This window comes from Megalops cyprinoides, chromosome 14, assembly GCF_013368585.1.
Source record: "Megalops cyprinoides isolate fMegCyp1 chromosome 14, fMegCyp1.pri, whole genome shotgun sequence".
Taxonomy (NCBI): Eukaryota; Metazoa; Chordata; class Actinopteri; order Elopiformes; family Megalopidae; genus Megalops; species Megalops cyprinoides.
Genome location: NC_050596.1, coordinates 32,015,987 through 32,035,776, shown reverse-complemented (window position 1 = coordinate 32,035,776; position 19,790 = coordinate 32,015,987). Strand labels below are relative to the sequence as shown.

The window sequence follows — 19,790 nt, the reverse complement described above, 5'->3', positions numbered from 1 at the left end:
CCGCCATACGATGAGGACCCCGGCGCAGTGTCCGCATGGAAGAGTCTCTCCGTGCTGTCCCAGCTTCTGCCAGGGTCTTCTTTTCTTTTTTCATTCAACTGACAATCAGTCAAGACATTGCATTCCATTATTGTACCTACATTCTGTCAGTGTAAATGTATTGCAGGGCAAAATGGGATTTTGTGGCCATTTTATCATCCACAAATGAATCCTGTATTATGATCTCTGTTTCAGTATTTTACCCATTTATTTTGTAATTAGCTGTAGGCTAAACAACAATAATGCCTGTAAAAAAGGCAAAAGGAATGTTTCCATCCCTGGCAAATACATCACATGGAAGAAACCTAATCACACAAATGAACACATGTAAATGTAATGTCTCATTCAGCATGGCCATTTTTACAGCTTGTAGGACAACAATGGAAAACTTTCAATTCCCCAGATGTGTTAGGAAACATACCCCCCCAGGCTGTGGTAGTAGTTTTCCTGGCTGCCACCCTGCTGAAATCGGCCACTCAGAGCTTCTTCCCTGTGATCTGCAGACGTGATAGGGCATTTATTCCTAATGTCATGCCTTGAGAACAACATTTTCATGTTGTGCGAGGCTGCCATGTTTTTCAATGATGCAAACAAACACCACAGACCTAGCGACATGATTCTGGCAAGCACCATACCTTGTAGTTTTGTAACTTGTAAACTCTAAACCCCCTTACCGAGCTCACTTATAAAGATGTATAAAACCTCTGGGGCTGTATTTATGTGCTGACACACACGGAGTATTGCAAAGCAATGTTATTTACAGGCATTAGCTCTATGCCCACCTCTCTCTACGGGTCCACCCATGTATGCACAATACATAAATGTGTGAACACAGTATCTGTGTGAAACAACCCCACAGAGGATGTCCTTGTCACCTTATCAGACTCAACCTCAGGCACCAGCTTCCTCCCCAACTGCACCCCCAGAAGGGACCTCCTGCTGGCACATGTGCAGTCCCTGCTTTAAATGCCACACACGCTCCAGCTACTCACAGCTCTGTGTGTTTCTGCCCCACCCCTCCCGCAGGCCCCGCCCCTCGGGGCAGCCCGGATTGGCTGCGGGGCCCTGCCTCGTCTTCCTGTGCCTCGCTAGCGCGACTCCACCGTGACGCCCGCACACAGCGGCCACCGAGATGCTTCTGTCCCCGCCACAGAGCGGCTTCGGCCACCACCGACACCCCTCACCGCCTGACAGGAAGGTAAACGGTGGGATCCGCCCGTTATCAGGCCGCGGGGCGGGGAGGGGGGGTCAGATTCGGCTTGCCTCTCTCAGAGGCTTTGTGGCCAGGTCTCCGGGGCTCAGACTAAGGGTGCCTCTGGGGGGGAGGAAGTTGCCGGGAGAGGAGATGCAAGTGTTCGAAAAGGAAGTCGCGTTGCGCCCTGAGCTGCAGATAGCGTTAGAAGCCGCCGCGCTTGATCTTTTCTTGTACCTTGAAAGCAAAGTGCGCTTCCTGACTCTAGAGTAACTGTCTTTTTACCAGGGTGTTTAGGTTGCCAGCACACTTCCCTACCACTTAATGTGTGGTATACTGGAACATACACTTTTGTTAAGGTATCTCTGTATGCGCTGGTGATGGTATTAGCATGTGCAGGAGCTTTTGAGAGAGGAGGGTCCTGTGGTTCCACATGAAAGGCATTTGAGATGAGGACGAGAGAGAGGCAGTGGTTCGGCAGAGATGAGCTGGCAGAATATTTTTGCACTGCTTAGCGAGGACATCTGTTATGTGTTAAACCAGTGTCCTCAGGAACCGGTTTGTGGCTGTGAGGTCTATTAGTTTCACTGTGGGCTGTCATTGTCAGTTAAGCCTCCCTTGCTAGAAAGATATTGTTAGAGTTCATATTCAATAACCAACCAAAACAAGTCTCATAAAGCCAAGTATCGCAATTATGTTTTTAAGAAGATTACCATAATCAGAATTCAGAACGTCTGAAATCACAAAGAAATTTCAGCATTGTGAATTTCAGCATTCACATTTTCAGGAATATGTGAAAATGCAGGTGAAATAGCATTTTCAAATGGGCAGAAATGTGACTGAGTGATCTCACTGCAAAACCTTCAGGGTCTAAGTGCCTTTGGTCCCCTGTTTCATTTCAGTGTCTTTGCTTGCTGTATTATTTCTGTAGGAGTCTCTGTTTCTGTAGGTCCCCTAGGGATCTTTTTTGTTCATGCTTTGCTTAAATATGGCAGCAGATGTTACCAGAAGTGCATCCGATTTAGTCTGGTAGAGTGGCATCCAACTTAGTATTTAGCTTCCAGTTTACAATGCAATGTCACCTACTACTCATAGCAATATTAATTCTTCAGTTCTGTCTTGGGTGCACAAATATTTGGCATATTTTATATTAAAAGACAATGTTAACCATTTAAAAACAAGCACGCACACCCCTTGTTATTAACTTCCTGACCTAGCTGCCCTGACAGTAATAATACAGAACCCAGAGTCAACTGGGTGGGGGGTATTTCCTGTTACAATGCAGACCGATTCTAGAGTGCTCCACTGTGTTGCATGTGGAACCATATGGCAATATGTTGCAACCAGACACCAGTGTTATGTAGTGGTAGAGAGCAGGGCTCGTGACCCAGAGGTTGTCAGTTTGATTCCCCGCTGGGGAACTGCTGTTGTACCCTTGGGCAAGGTACTTAACCAAGAATTGCCTGAGTTAATATGCAGCTGTATGAATGGATAACATATAAAAATTATAATCTGTGGAAGTTTCTCTGGACAAGAGCATCTACAAAGCAACAAAACAAAATTGCAATCCATGGTGCAATCCATTAGGGTTCAAACATGACCAATTTATCAGAAGGACAAGCTGCACCAAGCTCATCAGCTCTAGAGATGGGTATTACATGTGAAAGCAGCCATTAATCCCATCCACAATCAGAACCCAAACTATAGCCACCTCGTTTTTCCATGGCCTTTTCATGGCAGTGAGGCAATCTAACAGGACAAATGTGGTGTTAAGCCTCGACTGTGGCCTTGCTCTGTGCCAGCCAAGTGGGGACAGTACAGCTAAGGTTGGAGACTATTTAAAAGTATGTAAGCTGTATTTTGAAACAGAACCACAACTTACAACTGCCATTTTTCGAGCCAATTGTGACTTAGCTTAGCTAGCTACCTAAGCAGTGAGAATGAGCTGTGCATACAACCAATAGTACAGAGGCAAAAACATAACATGCATCCAACTCCATTACAAAAGGCTTCCATATTCTGCATCTGCTTGGGTGACATCTAGTGTGACATCATAAAGACATCTTAAACGTCATAAAGACAGTTTACACATCACTTCTGTTCTTTGTGCTGAAGTTGCTCTGGACAGGACCATCTGCTAAATGAATAGTGTAATATAATGTAACAATGGAAAACCACAGCGGCTTCCTGGGTTTGTGTGTGAGCTCCTGGCTTTTGTTTATGGTCCTCTGGTCCATAGTTGACAAGTGGCTATTGTGATCTTTCATATGTAGGCCAGCTTTGATTTCTTGAGTGTAAAAATAGCCATTTTTGCAATGTTTATGAGTTTGTTACAGGTAAGAGTGTCATGGAGTCAAATGGGTTAAAGACTACCACTTTTGTTTTTGAACTTTGTGAACTTTGTGAACTCTGTCACCTTTGGTGATCTGTGGAGGATGTCATGCCATATCAACACCACATGAGAATTAGACATGGATTGTTAGTCAATATCTGTTAATAGCAGAAACATGTAACTCAGGGTTTCAAAATGAACCACAGTTTTGGTGGCTGATATCAATCAAGCAGATGAAGTTAAAAATGTGCTTGATTGCAAAAAATGTAACCTTAATCAAGAATGTGTCAGACACTGAGATTTTTTTGTGTTTGGTTTTGCTCACCTGTTTTGGCCTCAGCGCTGACATTAACAGCAGCCTGCAGTGGTCAGAAAGAGCAGATGTTGCGGATCTTGTCAGTGGCACCCGAAAGCGCACACAGAAGCTGACTGCTAGCTGCACCTCCGCGGTGTGAAGCGTGGCGGAGGACGGGGTGGTTAAAGGATGCACAGCAGAGAACACGAGATGCTGATGCTATAAGAAGTAACGCTAACAGGGGGCAGGAAAGGAAGTGTCATAGTGAGAGCGCGCGCTTCACTCGCTCCATTGTGCCAAAGGCGTTTAACAACCGAGCGGGCTGCTCAACAAGGCAGGGGAGGAAGTGAAGTAAAGAGGTGACCTCGGCTGTTCTGAGATCAGCGGACCGCCCGCCAAGGAGGGGTTGCAAATCCAACATCAGCGTTAAGTAACCTGCGACTAGATTGAAAGTGGCAGCCGAAGCTTGCCTCTATACAAAGATCCAAAACAAATTCACCGGGTTGGGCTTTTGGGATCTCTTTTGCCTTCTAAGTAGGACTTCTCCCCTTTTGGAATATTTGACCCTTTTTTTCTTTTCTGTTTGTGTTTTGGAGTGTATATCTACGTTTGGTCTGTCCAGCCTGCTACAATGTGTCCCTTGCGCTCTAATCAGGGTAGGGTGCAGGGTCTGCTGTCTTGCTTTCAGGGTCGCAGTACAGCGCTGCTCTGTGTGCGCGTATCTCTCTCTGTAGTGTGGGTCTGCACGCTGCTGCAAGCTAAGCTCCACCAAACTCATCCTCACTATCAGAGGGAGCTGCCTGCTATGTGCAGATAGAGCATTATAGCACATACCTCCTGGGACTGGCATTGTTTTAGTGTGGCTGTTATCCAAGTGGCAGCCTGCTTAGTGTTGTCCTGATATCAGGAGTTACTATAACTGTGGTTATAAAGTCTCATCTGTAAGCATCTGTAAGCACAGCAATATACTTGGATTTTATAGCCACTTTTATATCAGCAATGCTGGCAAAATACCAGCACTGAGATGCCAGCATTGCTGACTGCATGAAAGTCATATGAATTCACCTTCCAGTGCTGTTTTTACAAATCATTTAGGTACATTTCTCCTTAAATGTGACAGCTTTGATTTCAGTGGGCCCAAGATGTAAAAAATAGTCTCAGAGAGACTATGCATATTGTTGTTGTCATTAGGGGGACCCTATTGGTCCCCCATAGCATCTGATCATACTTAACGGGATCATGGCGAGTAATGGGATGTGTGCTCACAATACCACAACTCCCCCTTAGGTCTGCAATGCAAGCCAATCCATATTGGACTGGAGTCCTGAATGACATTGGTCTGATATTTCTCTCAACGTGAGGGCCATTTTTGCAGACTTTGCGGACTTTATGCCATTTTTCTTCTTTCAAAACACATCACAACAATATCTCCACCCAAACGATTTACTCTACTGACAGAAAACCTTCACTGATTTCTTCTGTGGATGCTTCTTTTTATCCAAAGCTAGCAACACTGAAGCGGTTACAGTATTTCATGGGAAGAACAACTGATAAAAATGATCTGAAATTTAATGACTAACATTCTACCCTTTTCAAAGTTCTGAAATTGTTTGAGTGTAGCCATGAAATTCAGACTTGAAATTTGAGTTGAAATCTGAAATTCTACAAACCCTTATACAGTACAAGCTACTGTGTGTAACAGAATAATACTAATTATTATAATATTCATGATTATAACAATTAGAAGTAGTGTTACTAATAGCAGTAATGGTAGATTTTGCATTATAATGTTTCTCTTTTAGCTGAGTTGTACCCTTGGCTCTCAGAGTGATGGAAATGTTTTACTTGCTTCCCATGGATTTCCCACGTTTGCAGGTTAGCATTCTCTGCTCCTGAACCACTGGTTTTGATGTTCCATATTCCTATATCATTTCCATTGATAAACATCCCCATTTTATACTGAGGGCAGGAAGAGTGAGGACAGGAGTTTAAAACTTTCAGAATCCACAAGCAGTGAGATCCCATCAGAGAGTTCACAACACCATGTCCTCTTCATTACTCACTAATGAGCTACTACCTCAAATACCCTTCAGCCACAATTATAACTGTTAATATTAGTAATTAGTATTGCTGTTCCGTATTATGGCAGCAATTGCTGATAAGGAAAGCAGTTTAAGTCCATAAATTGGATAGTTTATTGTCTTTATCCTCATTATAATTTTGATTAATGGGGAACAAAGCCAATTCATAAAGTGTATGAATTGGGCAATTTATCATTACATCTCATCTTCGAGTGTTTAGTTGTAATTTTTTAAAATCAAATAACATATTGGAGTGATTATGTGTTTATTTCAATATATTCGTACCATTACTGGTCTGCACCCCTCATCTCTGCTGTTTAAATAATGCAGTAACATTTTATTGATCTGACATTTTACATGTTTCTTCTCCTGTGTCAATACTTCTACCTTTCAAAGAAACTACCTATTCAAGTTGAATTCATTGTTGCACCCATTTAAGCAGTTCATTTCACCAACATATAAAGTTTGCTTTTTTGAAATTGTGATTTATTTAATGAAATGTTCATTCACATGTATTGGTTTATACCCTATTCACTGTCTGAATAGCACAATCCTTTTCAAGGTTATTTTTAAGAACAATGTGCCACTCACATGGCAGAAAAAGCTAATTCTACCCTTTGCTATGAAAGAGAAACATACAATTATTTTTCCCTTTTCCTTCCGAATGAAACCAATTTATGTCACACTTTTGTGTAAAGCTTGAGGGCTTTCTTATAGTTTAACAGATCCTAATATATTTAAATGTCACTAAATCAAAACAAATTCTTTTATCGCTGAATATAAGTAGAAGGCAATGAGACTTACAGAGGAATTCCTTGATTTTATCCTAAGTTTCTTATCAACCATTTAGTCCTCTAGGGGGCCTGATTCAGAATGGTGTTCTTGTGGATATCATATCAATGAGGTCTCTCTATAACAGTGCGGGACTCTTGGCGTTATCACTGTTATCTCCAGTTATTCCTTTGTGAATCAGTAGCTGCAGATATGCCAGCTTAAACAACAGTCATTATGCCTCACCATAACAAAAATAATGGTGATCTGCACACCACCAGTGCAACTCAAAGACGATCTACACAATGGAGTTAAATGTCAGCTACAGTGCATGAGCACAATACTGTAAGACATGCATCTGTCAGTACAATAGTATTGTGAATCATGGATTGCTAGATTTTTTTTCAGTGGGTCACTGTTAGGAAGTTGATTCCCACTAACCCGAATTAGTTTCCCGTCCTTGCAGGTATCTGTGAAAGCTTTTACTCTGTAGCCAGTTGACAGCCCTTAGATTCTCAGGTGTCTTCCATTGCCCTGATTTATTTCCTGAACCACTAAATATATTTGCGTCACCATTTTTTGTAGCACAGGGCATAACAAACACTCTTGGTTTTGTGTGTCTGCATGCATGTGCGTGTATGTATGTGTGCATGTGTGTATGCGTATGTATGTGGGTGACTTTGTGTGTGTGGGTGTGTGTGTGTGTGTGTGTGTGTGTGTGTGTGTCTGTGCATACGTGTGAGACTTTCTTAAGAAACACTTTCCAGCATGGAAGCGTATTATGACCACTGTACAAGTCATTCTTCCTGGTCCTCCTCATATCATTTAGAATATATTGGATAGGATCCATAATATCAAAATAGCTCCACAGAAACTGCATGTTAATGTATTTCAGCCACCCTGAATGGCTGGGCAGCATAAAACACTTATCCCACAAAACAGAAAAACTGCAACAAACATACAGTATTCATAATGGTCAGGATTTTATCTAGAGTGTGTTTTATAAATATTCTGAGTCTAAATATTTGACTATTTGAGGTTAACGGTTGAGATTTTGGATTGTGTGGAATTCAGAATTGCATTGAATCATAAAAGCTAAACTGCTTTGGTTCCCATAAACCTGTTTCTCTCCTAAGTATGTTTGATTTCTCACAGGCATGAAAGAGAAACATGTTCAGCAGTTGTTTAACGCGTGGTTATTACAGTTTTGTTTGTGTGTTTTCATCAGTGTGACCCAGGCAACACTGATTAGCACAATGCTTCATGTCGCTTGCTAGTTTGACAAACGGCCTATTATGAAATCGTTACCACTTTCGCTTGGATGCAGTTAAACCCTTTAAAACTAGTTACAAATCAAACACCAGCGGACTATCTATTTACTGCTGTCCTGCCGACTTGAAACTGTAAAACCTCTAAGCTCCCTACCACTTTAAACACAGACGATCTGATGACCGGTCTTTGGAATGTATGGTATGCGTGCCAGAATAAACGAAGAGTAACCAGAGGGGGACACGCCGATCCAGCATCCTCTTTTACGATTAATTTGACGCGCGATTAACGCGATCTCCCTTGGCGTTTTGTTATTTCTCTCTCAGTTCTATGTGTACTATGTATAATGTAAAGTAACGTCAAAAATAGACACTTATCTGATACCGCCGTACCCTGTGCCCTACCTCGTACAGTGGAGTGGTTTCTTCTACAGTAGGTGGGTCCTTGCTGCGGGGATCCGAACGCAGATCAATGAACTCCGCTAAATAAACGCGTCGGGCGATCGAAGTTGGGACTGGATGCGTTGTCATCCCAAATCGGTTTAGCGCATATTTCCTTGGCAACTAAAAGTCACCGTAACACGCAGGAATACGGGGATCGAATAACAATATTAACTCTATGCGGTATAGAGTCAAGATTGTAAACTTTAACAAACCAGCCTTTGGATACAAACACACAGAGATAAACATACAGTTGTGCGTCCAGAAAAACTGAAAACGGAGGATGATCTTTGCTAATACAGCTAACCCAGTGAGGACGACACATCGAAAACAGGTAGGCCTAAATGTACACTGTAACATTTCAAGAGGTCAGTGAATTTCTTTATTTCAGTCTGCAAGCTGCATATTAGGCTCGTAGGTGGCTGACTGGCTAAGAAATCTGATTGAAATTTGACCATCGGTTACAGGATTTATAGTTTGGCCAAATTAGTCGCTGTGTCTCAAACTTTAACGTGTCAATATGCAGCGCTTTTCGAAACAAGCATTGCACTGTTTCTGTCAACGTTGCCAAATGGCTATTGTTTACAGATAGTTAGCTATGCTCTCCAGCACGGTAATCATGTTTCAGAGAGATGTGAATCGCGTCAATCGCTGCTCCCTTGTGTTCATATACTTATTTCAAAAATATTCTGTCGTAGTTGTGCCATTGAACAACTGCTTCTTTTAATTTTTTGGATTCAGTGATTTTGTGATGAGGAAAACAACGCCTGGAATCAACTACCACAATTACGTCAGTAGAAAATTACTGCTTCGAGTAATTCACCCGATAATCTAATTACTTCATAGAATTTGTGTAGATAATATTATGACTTTTATTGGGTTGAATTTTCGTCCGAGTCGTCAGCTCTATGAATTGATATGTGTTACATTCAAATTTAATCTTAACATAATAAAATTAGCGAGCTGATAAACCCAGATCTGACGGGAAAAGTTTGACGTACACTAGCCCATGTTGGAAATGCGCTAAATCCCGATGTGTTTTGAGCAGCGGCAGCTGTGATTCCACATTCGTTACATTTCAATTGTCTGTAAAGTTCAAATATAGACGTGCTCTCACGTAATTTACCCGTACCATACGCAGTTTTGTGTCAGAAATTCGTTTTCTGGAGTCATTTAGAAAACGTTCCATGATACATAATCTCGCGTGGCGATATTGAGGTCATGGAAATAAAATGAATGACCTTGTCATAATATGATGAAAACAGGCGAAGCGAACAAATTCAAAGACTGGTTCTAAACTATGTAGGCTGCATGTGTTAACTTTGTAAGTCAAACAGGATGTAGACTAGACGTTTTATAATTCATCGGCCTATTTCATATGCGGAGAGTTTTGCGAACCTTTTTGCGGCAGATGAAAGCGCGGACGGAGTGGAGCACCTCAGGGTGATGCATATTTATGAGGCGGAGTCATAGTACGGCAGGGGCTGGTATGGGGTTCTCTCAGGGCGAGGCCACTTACTGGAAGTCCTGCGCATTTCCAGCACGGATGTGATGCGCTTTGTTGGCCTGGGGCGCGCTGATAAGATGCTGCGCTCTGGTCCTCGTAGCCCTTATTCTGCTACAGATGGATGGTCTAAAGGAGGCATTACGAGAAACAGCCCCCGAGTCTTTCAGAAGGGCTTTCGCAAGCTGTTACGCCTGGATGCAAACAAGCCATAAACCTGCTTGCTGCTGAAAGTTCGTCTCTGTCCACAAATAGCGTTGGATAGACGCTTCCTTGTGTGGAGCCAGTGAATGTTACGATCAGATGATTCGTGTTGGTTTAGTGCTAATAAATGCAGTGTTCAGTCTTCGTAAATGCTTTCATAAGATGTAAAAAAAGACACGGTGTTCCCTCCCTGACGAGCGGCCGTTTTTATTGAACACACAAAACACTGTGGGTATATGATTATATCACATGTTGTAACTTTGTTATGTTTTTATAAAGTTGATTATAAATACGAGAGTAGATTGTACCTGAATGAAATCAAAGCTGACTGTTCTAAGAAATGTTGTACTGAAACACTGTTCCATAAAATCCTGCGGAAAATTCTTAAACAGTTATTTGTAATATCAGTCGCTTTATTTATATAGATGGACTCGACATGTGCTCTCCGTGTCTCATCAAAACATGATAAAATGTTACGCTGCTGGTTCTAATTACGGCAAAGCTTAGCATCTCAGCCCGAAATGGAGGATGTAAACCCAGATTGAAACGAACAGATCGCTCTTCCTTTGAACCTGAAACCAGAGAAAGCAATCTACAGCCAACATATCTGATTTGTGTAGTTTTAAAAAGTAGAAAAATTGTCCGATTTTAGCGCTGGGGGAACAGACATGTTTCATCAAATTTTCAGATCTCCCATTTTTGGGGTGTAGTCACTCTGGCTGCAAACAGCAAATGATTTGAATGATGAATCATTCATGAAGTGAAATTAGCTGGGACTAGATGAAGAGCAAAACTGGCCTATTCTCATTTTCCACGCATATCTTAAGTGCTGTAAAGAGGCACAAATGTCGCTCTCAGTGAGTAACAGTTTGATCCATGCCGGATTTTACTAGCAGCAGGTTTGCATGCTAAGTAGGAGCCGCAGACAGGCAGACTCCACTCGGTACACAGGCCTGGTTGGAGTAAAACCTGGAATGGGTCACGCTGCTATGCATTGGGAGAGCTGCCTCCATCCCTGGCTGTGTGTCATGTCCCACAGACGGCGCATTAGTCGGGGTATAAGAGGTGAAAGCGATTTCACAGTTTACAGGAAACATTTCGCGGAGCTTTCAGACAAAAGGCGCTGTTTAGGGGATAACGGGAAGATCAGATTTGATCCGCTCCTCCCTCACGGCGGTGAGGCCCGGCGTCTGGGAATCATTTCACAGCGCTCCTGCCAGCGCCTCTCAGTCAGACCTCTCTGTTCCTGGATCTTTGAGCTTCTCTGCAGCTGTGTTCAGAGGAGTGTGATCAGCGAGTCGCTGGACTGCAGTGGGAAGCAGAGTTTATCTGCTCTCTGGGACACAACCTCCGTCTTTTGTCTGACTGAAGTTATTGTTTTAATAAGCTAAATTCCTAAATAACTACAGTTGAACTGTGCTCTATTGAAAGGCTTTATTGCACAAGCTATTGCATTCATTATTTAAAAATGACCTCGCAGTTTGCACTTATACAGTAGGTCTGACGTTACAGACATGGAGCAGTAAGCACTGTGAGTTAGAGGTAGGCCTGAATGTGTCATCTGCACCAAGTGAAGGAAAACACACATTACAGATCATGCTTTAATGCTTTCACATTGAGCAATGCGGTAACATTTCAGTCACGTGTAATTATTTGCATATTTTTGTTTTCACAAATATTAGGAGTAAAATTAAGAATGAAAGTAAAGGTTCAGAGAATCACAGTGGTCTGAAATCAGAGGATCTAGGTCTCACATACTGTCTTGAAGACTTGAATGGAAATAGTGTGCTAAAATTGTCATACACCTAAGTTAAACCTACTTGTTCAAAGTGATAAAGATTTGAAAAGTCCAGATGCAGGACTGGACTGTGATACAAAGCATGACAGTTGTGTTGCGTCAGTATTTTACAAAAAGGTGTAAGACCTCTGGCATTTTGATTCATTTCACAATGGAGTTATCGTCTGTGGAGCCATTCATACTGGGTGTTTACTCGCTGGGTGAGGAGCAGCCAGTCTCTGAGCAGTCTGCTTGCATCTCCCTGGCGCGAGTTTGGCAGAACCGGGCCCGGGGCGTGTGTGTGGAGGGCCACAGCAGGACGGAGGGGACTGATCGGAGCTGTTTAATGAATGGGTAAGAGGAAGGAAATGGTTGAGTGGTGTGGGCCGCCCCTCGGCCGGGCTGGAACAGGCTGTGGGCGGAGCTGCCGGTCTGACTCACCCTGAGCGGCGGATCACGAGCTGTCCGTCCCTTTTCCGCTCGGGAACGACTCCGCCCCTTCCCCCCCTCCCGATTCCCAACCTCAACGGTTCAGAGGATATTTACAGCAAACTGACAAACATGTTCCCACCAGACCGGGAACATAATACTCCTCTCTGTGAGAGCTCCACCATGACCAAATCGCTGCCAGATGGGATATTTCCATAAGTGACACGCAAGGGGTGAGGTGCAGTTTTTAAAAGGGAGCGTTCTGAGGCAGAGAGGTCTCTTCAAGGTGACGGAATAAAATACAAAGGTGTGAAATCCCTGGCAGAAAAACCAGACACAGTGACAAAGGAAAGGGGGGTTGTTTTGGCAGGCTGGGACAGGCTGGTGTTTTGGTATTTATACCCTCGTTGGAAAGGAGAGCTGTGCTTTGATAAGTCAGCATAGACTGTAACTATCCTGAGTGGGGTCACTTGCTGGTCTCCATGTAGTGACACCTTTGTGTTTTTATATGAAGCTTGACGATCACTGTGATTACTGTCTTTTCGCCTGTCACATCTCGACAGTTACGTCACCCTCCTTCATCTGAGTGCTGTTTTTTTCAGAGGTATCAGCTCGATGACAGCTCTCAAGTTAAAATTTAGGTGGTGTTTGTGAACGGCTTGTAATCTCTTTGGCGAGGTCACACTCGCACTGCAGAAAAGTGTGGTTTAAAGACCATAAGAGTGGGCCCATGAAAAAGTAAAACTTGGTTAAACCCACATAAAACATTTATAAATCAGCCTGTGTCGGGTTGTTGGCTTGAGTTGCACTGTGTATGTCCAACTGAATACTTTCCCTGAGTTTTTCCTTCAGGCACTTCGAGATTTTTCCCAGTTAAATTAACATGAATTTCAAGCTCCTATCAGATACACACGTGAACAGTAGATGTGAGGTTAAACCCTCGGAGATCAGAGCACAAAACTGTGTGTTTTTTTTTTTTTTTTTTTTTTTGAGGGTGAGGGAAATAAAGTCGTGGCAGAGGGTCAGCTCGGTCCCTGTCCTCAGAGCTCGTGAACCGCGCAAGGCGATCTCCAGCCTGGCCTGCCGCCAGCAGGAAGATTGCGCAATCCTGTCACCACACCATGCCTGGAATTCCATCTGTTTCCTCTGTATGCCGAGGGGGGGAGGGGGCGGTAATCAGAGACTCGCTCTCAGACCTTTTTCAGAGGGAGAAAAGCTCTGCAGATTGGAACATCTACCCCAGAGTAAACAGGAAAAGAGGCAGAGGCTTAATCACACAAAGCAGAACAAGCTATTCTCAACCCTGAGTGCACAGGCACCTTTTGCACAGAGAGCTGATGGTGTTGTCATGGGCTTTTTGTGAGGCATTGCATCAGTAAGTATATTTAGCTAACTGAAGTGATGGCACTTTTAACCATTTGTAAAATCTGAAAGTGATCTGATTCTCAAAGTATTCTTTCTCTTATGAGGAAAATATCTTCCCCAAATCTACTGAAACAGCAGGTGGAAAATAATTTGTTCTTCTGTTAATACTTGCATTACATTACACACGCATGGTATGTAACTTGCAATTATTATTATTATCTTTGTGCATTCCTTTTTTATAAAAAGATATAATGAACCCCCCCCCATGCATGCGTGCACACACACACAGACACACACACACACACACGTATATTTGCCATGATGAAGATCTGGTGTGTTGAAACATTGCTTCGTTTGCATTAAGCTTTGATGTGGGTGCGTTTTAAGACTGCTCAGGAAGTATGCCTCTTCTTGAATGATTCATACATCCTCATTGACTCTGTCAGGCTGCTGGCCTGTGATCAGTGTGGTGGTAGAGTGTGTCGGTAGTGGCCTGTTTCTGCGGCACCGGGTCACTGTTGTGTGAAGGCCGTGTTTTTGCCAGACGGCGCAGGGGGCTAAAGCTCACTCCCCTACACGCCTCTGTAACAGAACAGCCATCTTTAGGTGCTGGCAGCTCCCGCCGAAGGCACCGTGGAGAACGTCGGTAGAGAGATCCGCGACTGTGTGGTTGGGTCAGCGGTCACGTTTTTGGGGAGGGGGAAGTGGGGCAGGTCGATTGTGGTAACACTCTCAGTGTCACACTGGTGTCAGAGTTTTGAGGCCCTATTTGTGCTGGCTGCTAAGTACTGAAGGAGGCCGCTGTGCAGGTGTGTGTTATTGCAGTGATATGGATCCTCTTGTGCCATCGCTGGTGTGAATAGTACAGAGCCTGGGCACTTTGGCTGTAGCTCTGGAGCCGATGGTGTCCGCTGATCAGTGTGCCTGCTCACAGGGGTGTAGCTGAGGTCGGGGTTTTGATATTGTTACTGATTCACGGTTCTCCTCAGCTCTCCGCTCTTCCCTTTATGAGGAAAGACGCACTGAGCTGTGCTTCACAGGCAGGTCACTCTGTGCACGCTTAAGGTCCGGACTCCTCCTTCCACGAGCTGGAAAGTGACTTAGTTCACTTAATGAACATGGCCCTGAAGTGCAGGAGAAGGCCATGTTCTTAATGTTGCCGAACTTTTTTTTATCTGAATTCAATGCAGGGCTTCATGATTCCACAGTGTTCAGTGTTCAGTTCATTCACAGAGTGGGCGTGACCCTTTTTTGTGTTTCTCCCAATCAACAGATGCCTGTTGGCCCCGCCTCTCACCCCATGACTCCGCCCAGCCCCAGCACCAACAGCAGCACCAACAACAGCAGCAGCAGCAGCAGCACCGCGGGCTGGGACCAGCTCAGCAAGACCAACCTGTATATCCGGGGCCTGCCCCCGGCCACCACCGACCACGACCTGGTCAAGCTGTGCCAGCCGTGAGTACGCTTTCACCCTGCTCTTACTGATCATGGGCCCTGAACTGACCCCCGCATGCAGGTCTTTGCCTGGACTCAGATCTGATTACCAGTTTTTTACATGCTACAGGCCTGGTACAAATAGTTGATTGCGCCCCTACAATTAGTTTGAAACTTGTAGGGGTGCACTGGCCATGCATCAGACTGATATGAGAAATGGCAAAAATAAGCTGTCAGCAATTGAGCGGTAATGTTTATTACGTTATGTTTATTTCAGATGTATAATATGTTCCGTGCTATTGTAGACAGAGCTACAAAGCTAATGCTAAGTTTCCCCTGCTCTCTGAGAAGATTTGTGCATGGTGCCTTTTGGAGCCAAAGAAACATCTTAAAAATGAGTCAGAATTTACTTCGGTGACATTCACATTGTATACCGAAATGTTAAGTCTGTTCATGGGTGTTATTTATGGTCTTTTGTGGTTACCATGGCAACTGACGTTATTGTGATATGTAGACGTTCCATGGAATCCACTGCTGATGTCACACATTTCAAAATAAATCGAAGAATGTTCCTTTCATTTTTACTGCAGGTCATGAGTAAAAATAAACATTGTTTGCTGTGAATAGGACATATTGAAAAGTTTAAAGTAACATTTAGGAGGGGATTTTATTCTCCATCTTGTATTCTGTCCGATATCAAATAAAGAAGAAGGAAATCAAATCTCAAAGTTTCACGGTTGGTACGAAAGTACACAATGAAAGGCTTCAGCTGGATTTTATTGATTCCTCTCCGTGGAGCTAGGTTTCCATCTGATCCCAGCCCAGTGCTGTGGTATGAATGTTAAAAAGGTTCATTCACACCAAGCAAGGCTGTACCTGTAAGGCTTCAAACAGTGGATCCAAGCAGTGAGTAGGCTTACCACCTTAGAAACTCCTGGCCTTTTCCAAACAATGGGATCAATGGTGCACATGCAGGTGTGTGTGTGTGTGTGTGTGTGTGATTGAATTGCGCGGTGAGGGCTGACAGGCGCAGCACATTTTAATTAAGAGATGAGAAACAGTCTCAGCAGGGCGAAACTGGAGAGTGGCGGCAGCAGTGGCTGGGAGACTGGTGGGTGTGTGGAGGAGCGGTGGAGGGGTTAAGGGTGTGGGGGTTGGGGGTGGAGGGGTTGGGGGTGGAGGGGTGTAGGGGTTAGGGGTGTAGAGGTTGGGGGTGGAGGGGTGTAGGGGTTAGGGGTGTAGGGGTTGGGAGTGGAGGGGCGTAGGGGTTAAGGGTGTAGGGGTTAGGGGTGTAGAGGTTGGGGGTGTAGAGGTTGGGGGTGGAGGGGTGTAGGGGTGTAGGGGTGTAGGGGTGTAGTGGCTGACCTGATGGTATGTGTGCAGTGTACTGGCAGAGGCAGTGCTGCCTGCTCCGTATACAGTGTTACGTGTTACGGTGCGCCTGACGTCTGCTGAAAGGCCAGTGAAGTGAGTCTGACAGCACATGCTGACCCCGCCTGGCTTAGCAGTGCATGTGATCCCTCTCACATAGGCCGCCCGCACCCCATCGCTGCACCTTGGGGGGGGGGTGGGGGGCACGTGCCCAGGGCCCTGGAGCCAATGGGGGCCCTTGGCCTTATGATTTATTATTATCTTTTTTTTAATGTGTAAAGTATTTTTGTTTTTAAAATATTGGAGTAAATGTGATTTCGAAAATGCAGTATGATTATGAAATTATTTGAATGTTTTGTAAATTAGCCAGTTAAATCACATAATGTCGTCATGAAGTAGGCCATAGGTCAAATGTCAATTTCGCGGTCACCATGGAGAATCGCGCGCTTAGCGGAAATTAGTTAAATTAGTGTCACTCATGGCCATTGAATCGGAACTTGTCCAGGAGTTGGGCTTTGACGACTTGATCAGTGACTTCTCTTCAAAGAAGGCCAGAAAAAAGCCGGTGGTTTAGGTGGGATATTTTTCACTGCGGTTTTATTTAAATTAAGGTGTGTGTTTGACTCCTAAAGATGTACATACTGTGCTGTACATGGCATGTATGGAACGAAACAGACCTAGAAATGACAGTAATTTAACATGTCAAAATAACGAATATAATTTCAAAGTAACACATGCTGTGTGGTTGTGGGTTGCCCTGTGCTGTTGTGCGACCGAACTGTGTGTGCTTGGGGAGGGCACACGCAGTGCCCATGTACGATTTGTGTGTGTAGGTAGGGGCCCGTGGTGAGTTTGTGTCCAGGGCCCGTGGGCATGGTAATCCGTCCGTGTGTATGGGCAGAGGTGGGGCACATGGGGGCGGAGCATGTGCCAGGGCAGAGCGGGTTATGTTTAGCGAGCTTTGGGGCCACACGAGCGTCTAAAAGAACCCGTCTGTCAGAAGGATGCCCGTCACTGATACTGCATAAGGGAGACTGGAGGCAGGTTCATTTCAGAAGGCTGGCGACATTTTCCAGTAAAATCATGAAGGAGGAAAATTGAGCAGACCTTTTGTGGAAAGCAAGGAACTGCATGTTCTCACATCTCAGCTATAGGAAATGATGAGTCATTCAGGTACTTATGTATTTTTTTAGGTATGTGATGCATTTCAGCTGAATGAACTGTGGCGCATTCTTGTCCAGCGTGATTGGAGATGTATAAGCCTGCTGTGTGCTTATGGTGGGTGAAAGCGGTATGCAAGCAAACTGTTTCCTCATTCAGAAGCAGGAACTGAACCCACTTTAGCTTAGTAAGCAGTATCAGCTGTACTGATCTCTGTGTGAAGGAGAGAGGAGAATGCCGTGCTTCTCTGTGTCAAAGGCAGCGCTGAGGTCAAGCGGAGAACGCCGTGCTTCTCTGTGTCAAAGGCAGCGCTGAGGTCAAGTGGAGAACGCCGTGCTTCTCTGTGTCAAAGGCAGCGCTGAGGTCAAGCGGAGAACGCCGTGCTTCTCTGTGTCAAAGGCAGCGCTGAGGTCAAGCGGAGAACGCCGTGCTTCTCTGTGTCAAAGGCAGCGCTGAGGTCAAGAGAAACCAGAGCAAACAGAGCCACGGGGTCAAAGGCAGTGTGAAGGTTCACAACCTTCAGCAGTGCTCTGTCAGTCCTGTCAGATTTTTACAGACTGACTGGAATGTCTGAATTGTTTTGAGTAAAATGGCTGCGCAGTTTAATTTCCTCTGTGTGTTTGAGTGTCTTTGAAAGAGAACAAGAGAGTGAAGATTGGCCCTGTAGGCGCTAGGATTGTTTGTGACTTTGCTTGCTGGTGCAACAGTAGCAACTTTAAAGTCTGAGTGGAACATAAGCATGAATTAATAATTTGATGCGCGTGTATGAAAATCATGCAAAATTAAAAAAAAATTAATTAGTTTTTTTATTACGGCAGCTTTCTTAGTCATAGCGATTTAACAGAAGCCAGTGCACTTATAATGAACTTATAATCTTCTTCTCATGGGCACAAACTTTTCAGTACTTGTAAGAGATGGAGACACGATTCTCCACTCAGAACTCCTGTCAGCCTGTTGGCAGGTGGGGAAGTGAAAGCTGAGCTCATGTTTGTGTGCAGACTTTCCTGAAACAGCAGCATTATTCCATCTGAGCTCACTGAGTGAAAGGTATGTACGGCACACACAGTGAGAATAGACTGGAGACTATACAACTACAGTTACTTCTTCACATTTGTTGAAACAAGTCAACATTTTGGGCTAAAACCATTGAACTGAGATTCTGATTTAACCCATATGAGGCCAGCTTCTGCACATTCAGTTGTACGTGGCCATGCGGGCCACCTGATTCTGTTCCATTCAGTAATCGCAGTTTTTATACTTCCCTAACTTTAAAACTCACACTGCATGTCAGCATCAACCCCAACGATTCCACAGAAGCCAGTTCATAGATGCGAAAAGTACACATTATTGCACTGTTCGTCAAAGGCTTAACCAAAAACCACTCCCACTAATCTGACTGCCCGTAAGCAGTCAGCGCGAGAGGGGACTTCCAGGTCAATATTCATTTAGACATTCAATAGCTTGTGTCATTCTGCTTTAAACAGCTGTTAGGGAAGTGAGGTTTGTGTTGTGTAATGTGTGTAAAAGAGGATGAATGCAGTGGTTTTACCATGGTAACAGCGGCAGGGGTGGCTGCGTGAGTGTGGCAGTGTTCCCAGAGCTGCGCTGCACTGTAGCGGGTTTCCGCCATGTCCCATTGGCCTTCATTCACTGAGCCTTTTAATGGGACCTAGGTTTGTTCCATGGGAAAATCTAACCCTGGTCAAGTGTTTGGTTGGACTTCCCAAGCATCTGTAAATACCCCTACTGGAGGGCCTTTGTTTGGCTTGTGAGTCATACAGGCAATTAAATGCTGTCCCCGGGGTTCATTTTCAAATACTTACTGGCTATTTCCAGAAAATAACAAACTCATTTCATGCCATAAACAGCTACAGCTATGCATTAGATGATCATTCTGAGAGGTGATCCCGAGTGGCTTAGTCAGCCAAGGCGTGCACCCTGAGAGCAATCCCACAGTCCAGACCCGGGCTCAGGCCTGAGGCCTGCCATTCAGCCAAAAATGGCCAGGGGTCTGCAGCGCTCCATTCTCCCCAATGCAGCACCAGGGTTACCCCTGTTGTTCATAATGCTGTGCTCACCCGTTTTTATAAATGCCCTCTCCCCCCTAAATGCTACGCTGTTTTAAT

At 44.5% G+C, this 19,790-nt stretch overlaps 1 protein-coding gene across 2 annotated transcripts in view; it reads left to right on the top strand.

Moving 5' to 3' along the window:
* Positions 1-8,430: 8,430 nt before the first annotated feature.
* Positions 8,431-19,790, top strand: part of LOC118789312 (RNA-binding motif, single-stranded-interacting protein 1-like) — a 36,600-nt gene continuing 25,240 nt past the window's right edge. For both annotated transcript variants that reach the window (XM_036545670.1, XM_036545669.1), the window contains exons 1-2: positions 8,431-8,753; positions 14,972-15,153. In XM_036545670.1, the coding sequence (XP_036401563.1) occupies positions 8,703-8,753; positions 14,972-15,153 (233 nt within the window). In that variant the 5' untranslated portion in view covers positions 8,431-8,702. The remainder of the gene's footprint in view (positions 8,754-14,971; positions 15,154-19,790) is intronic.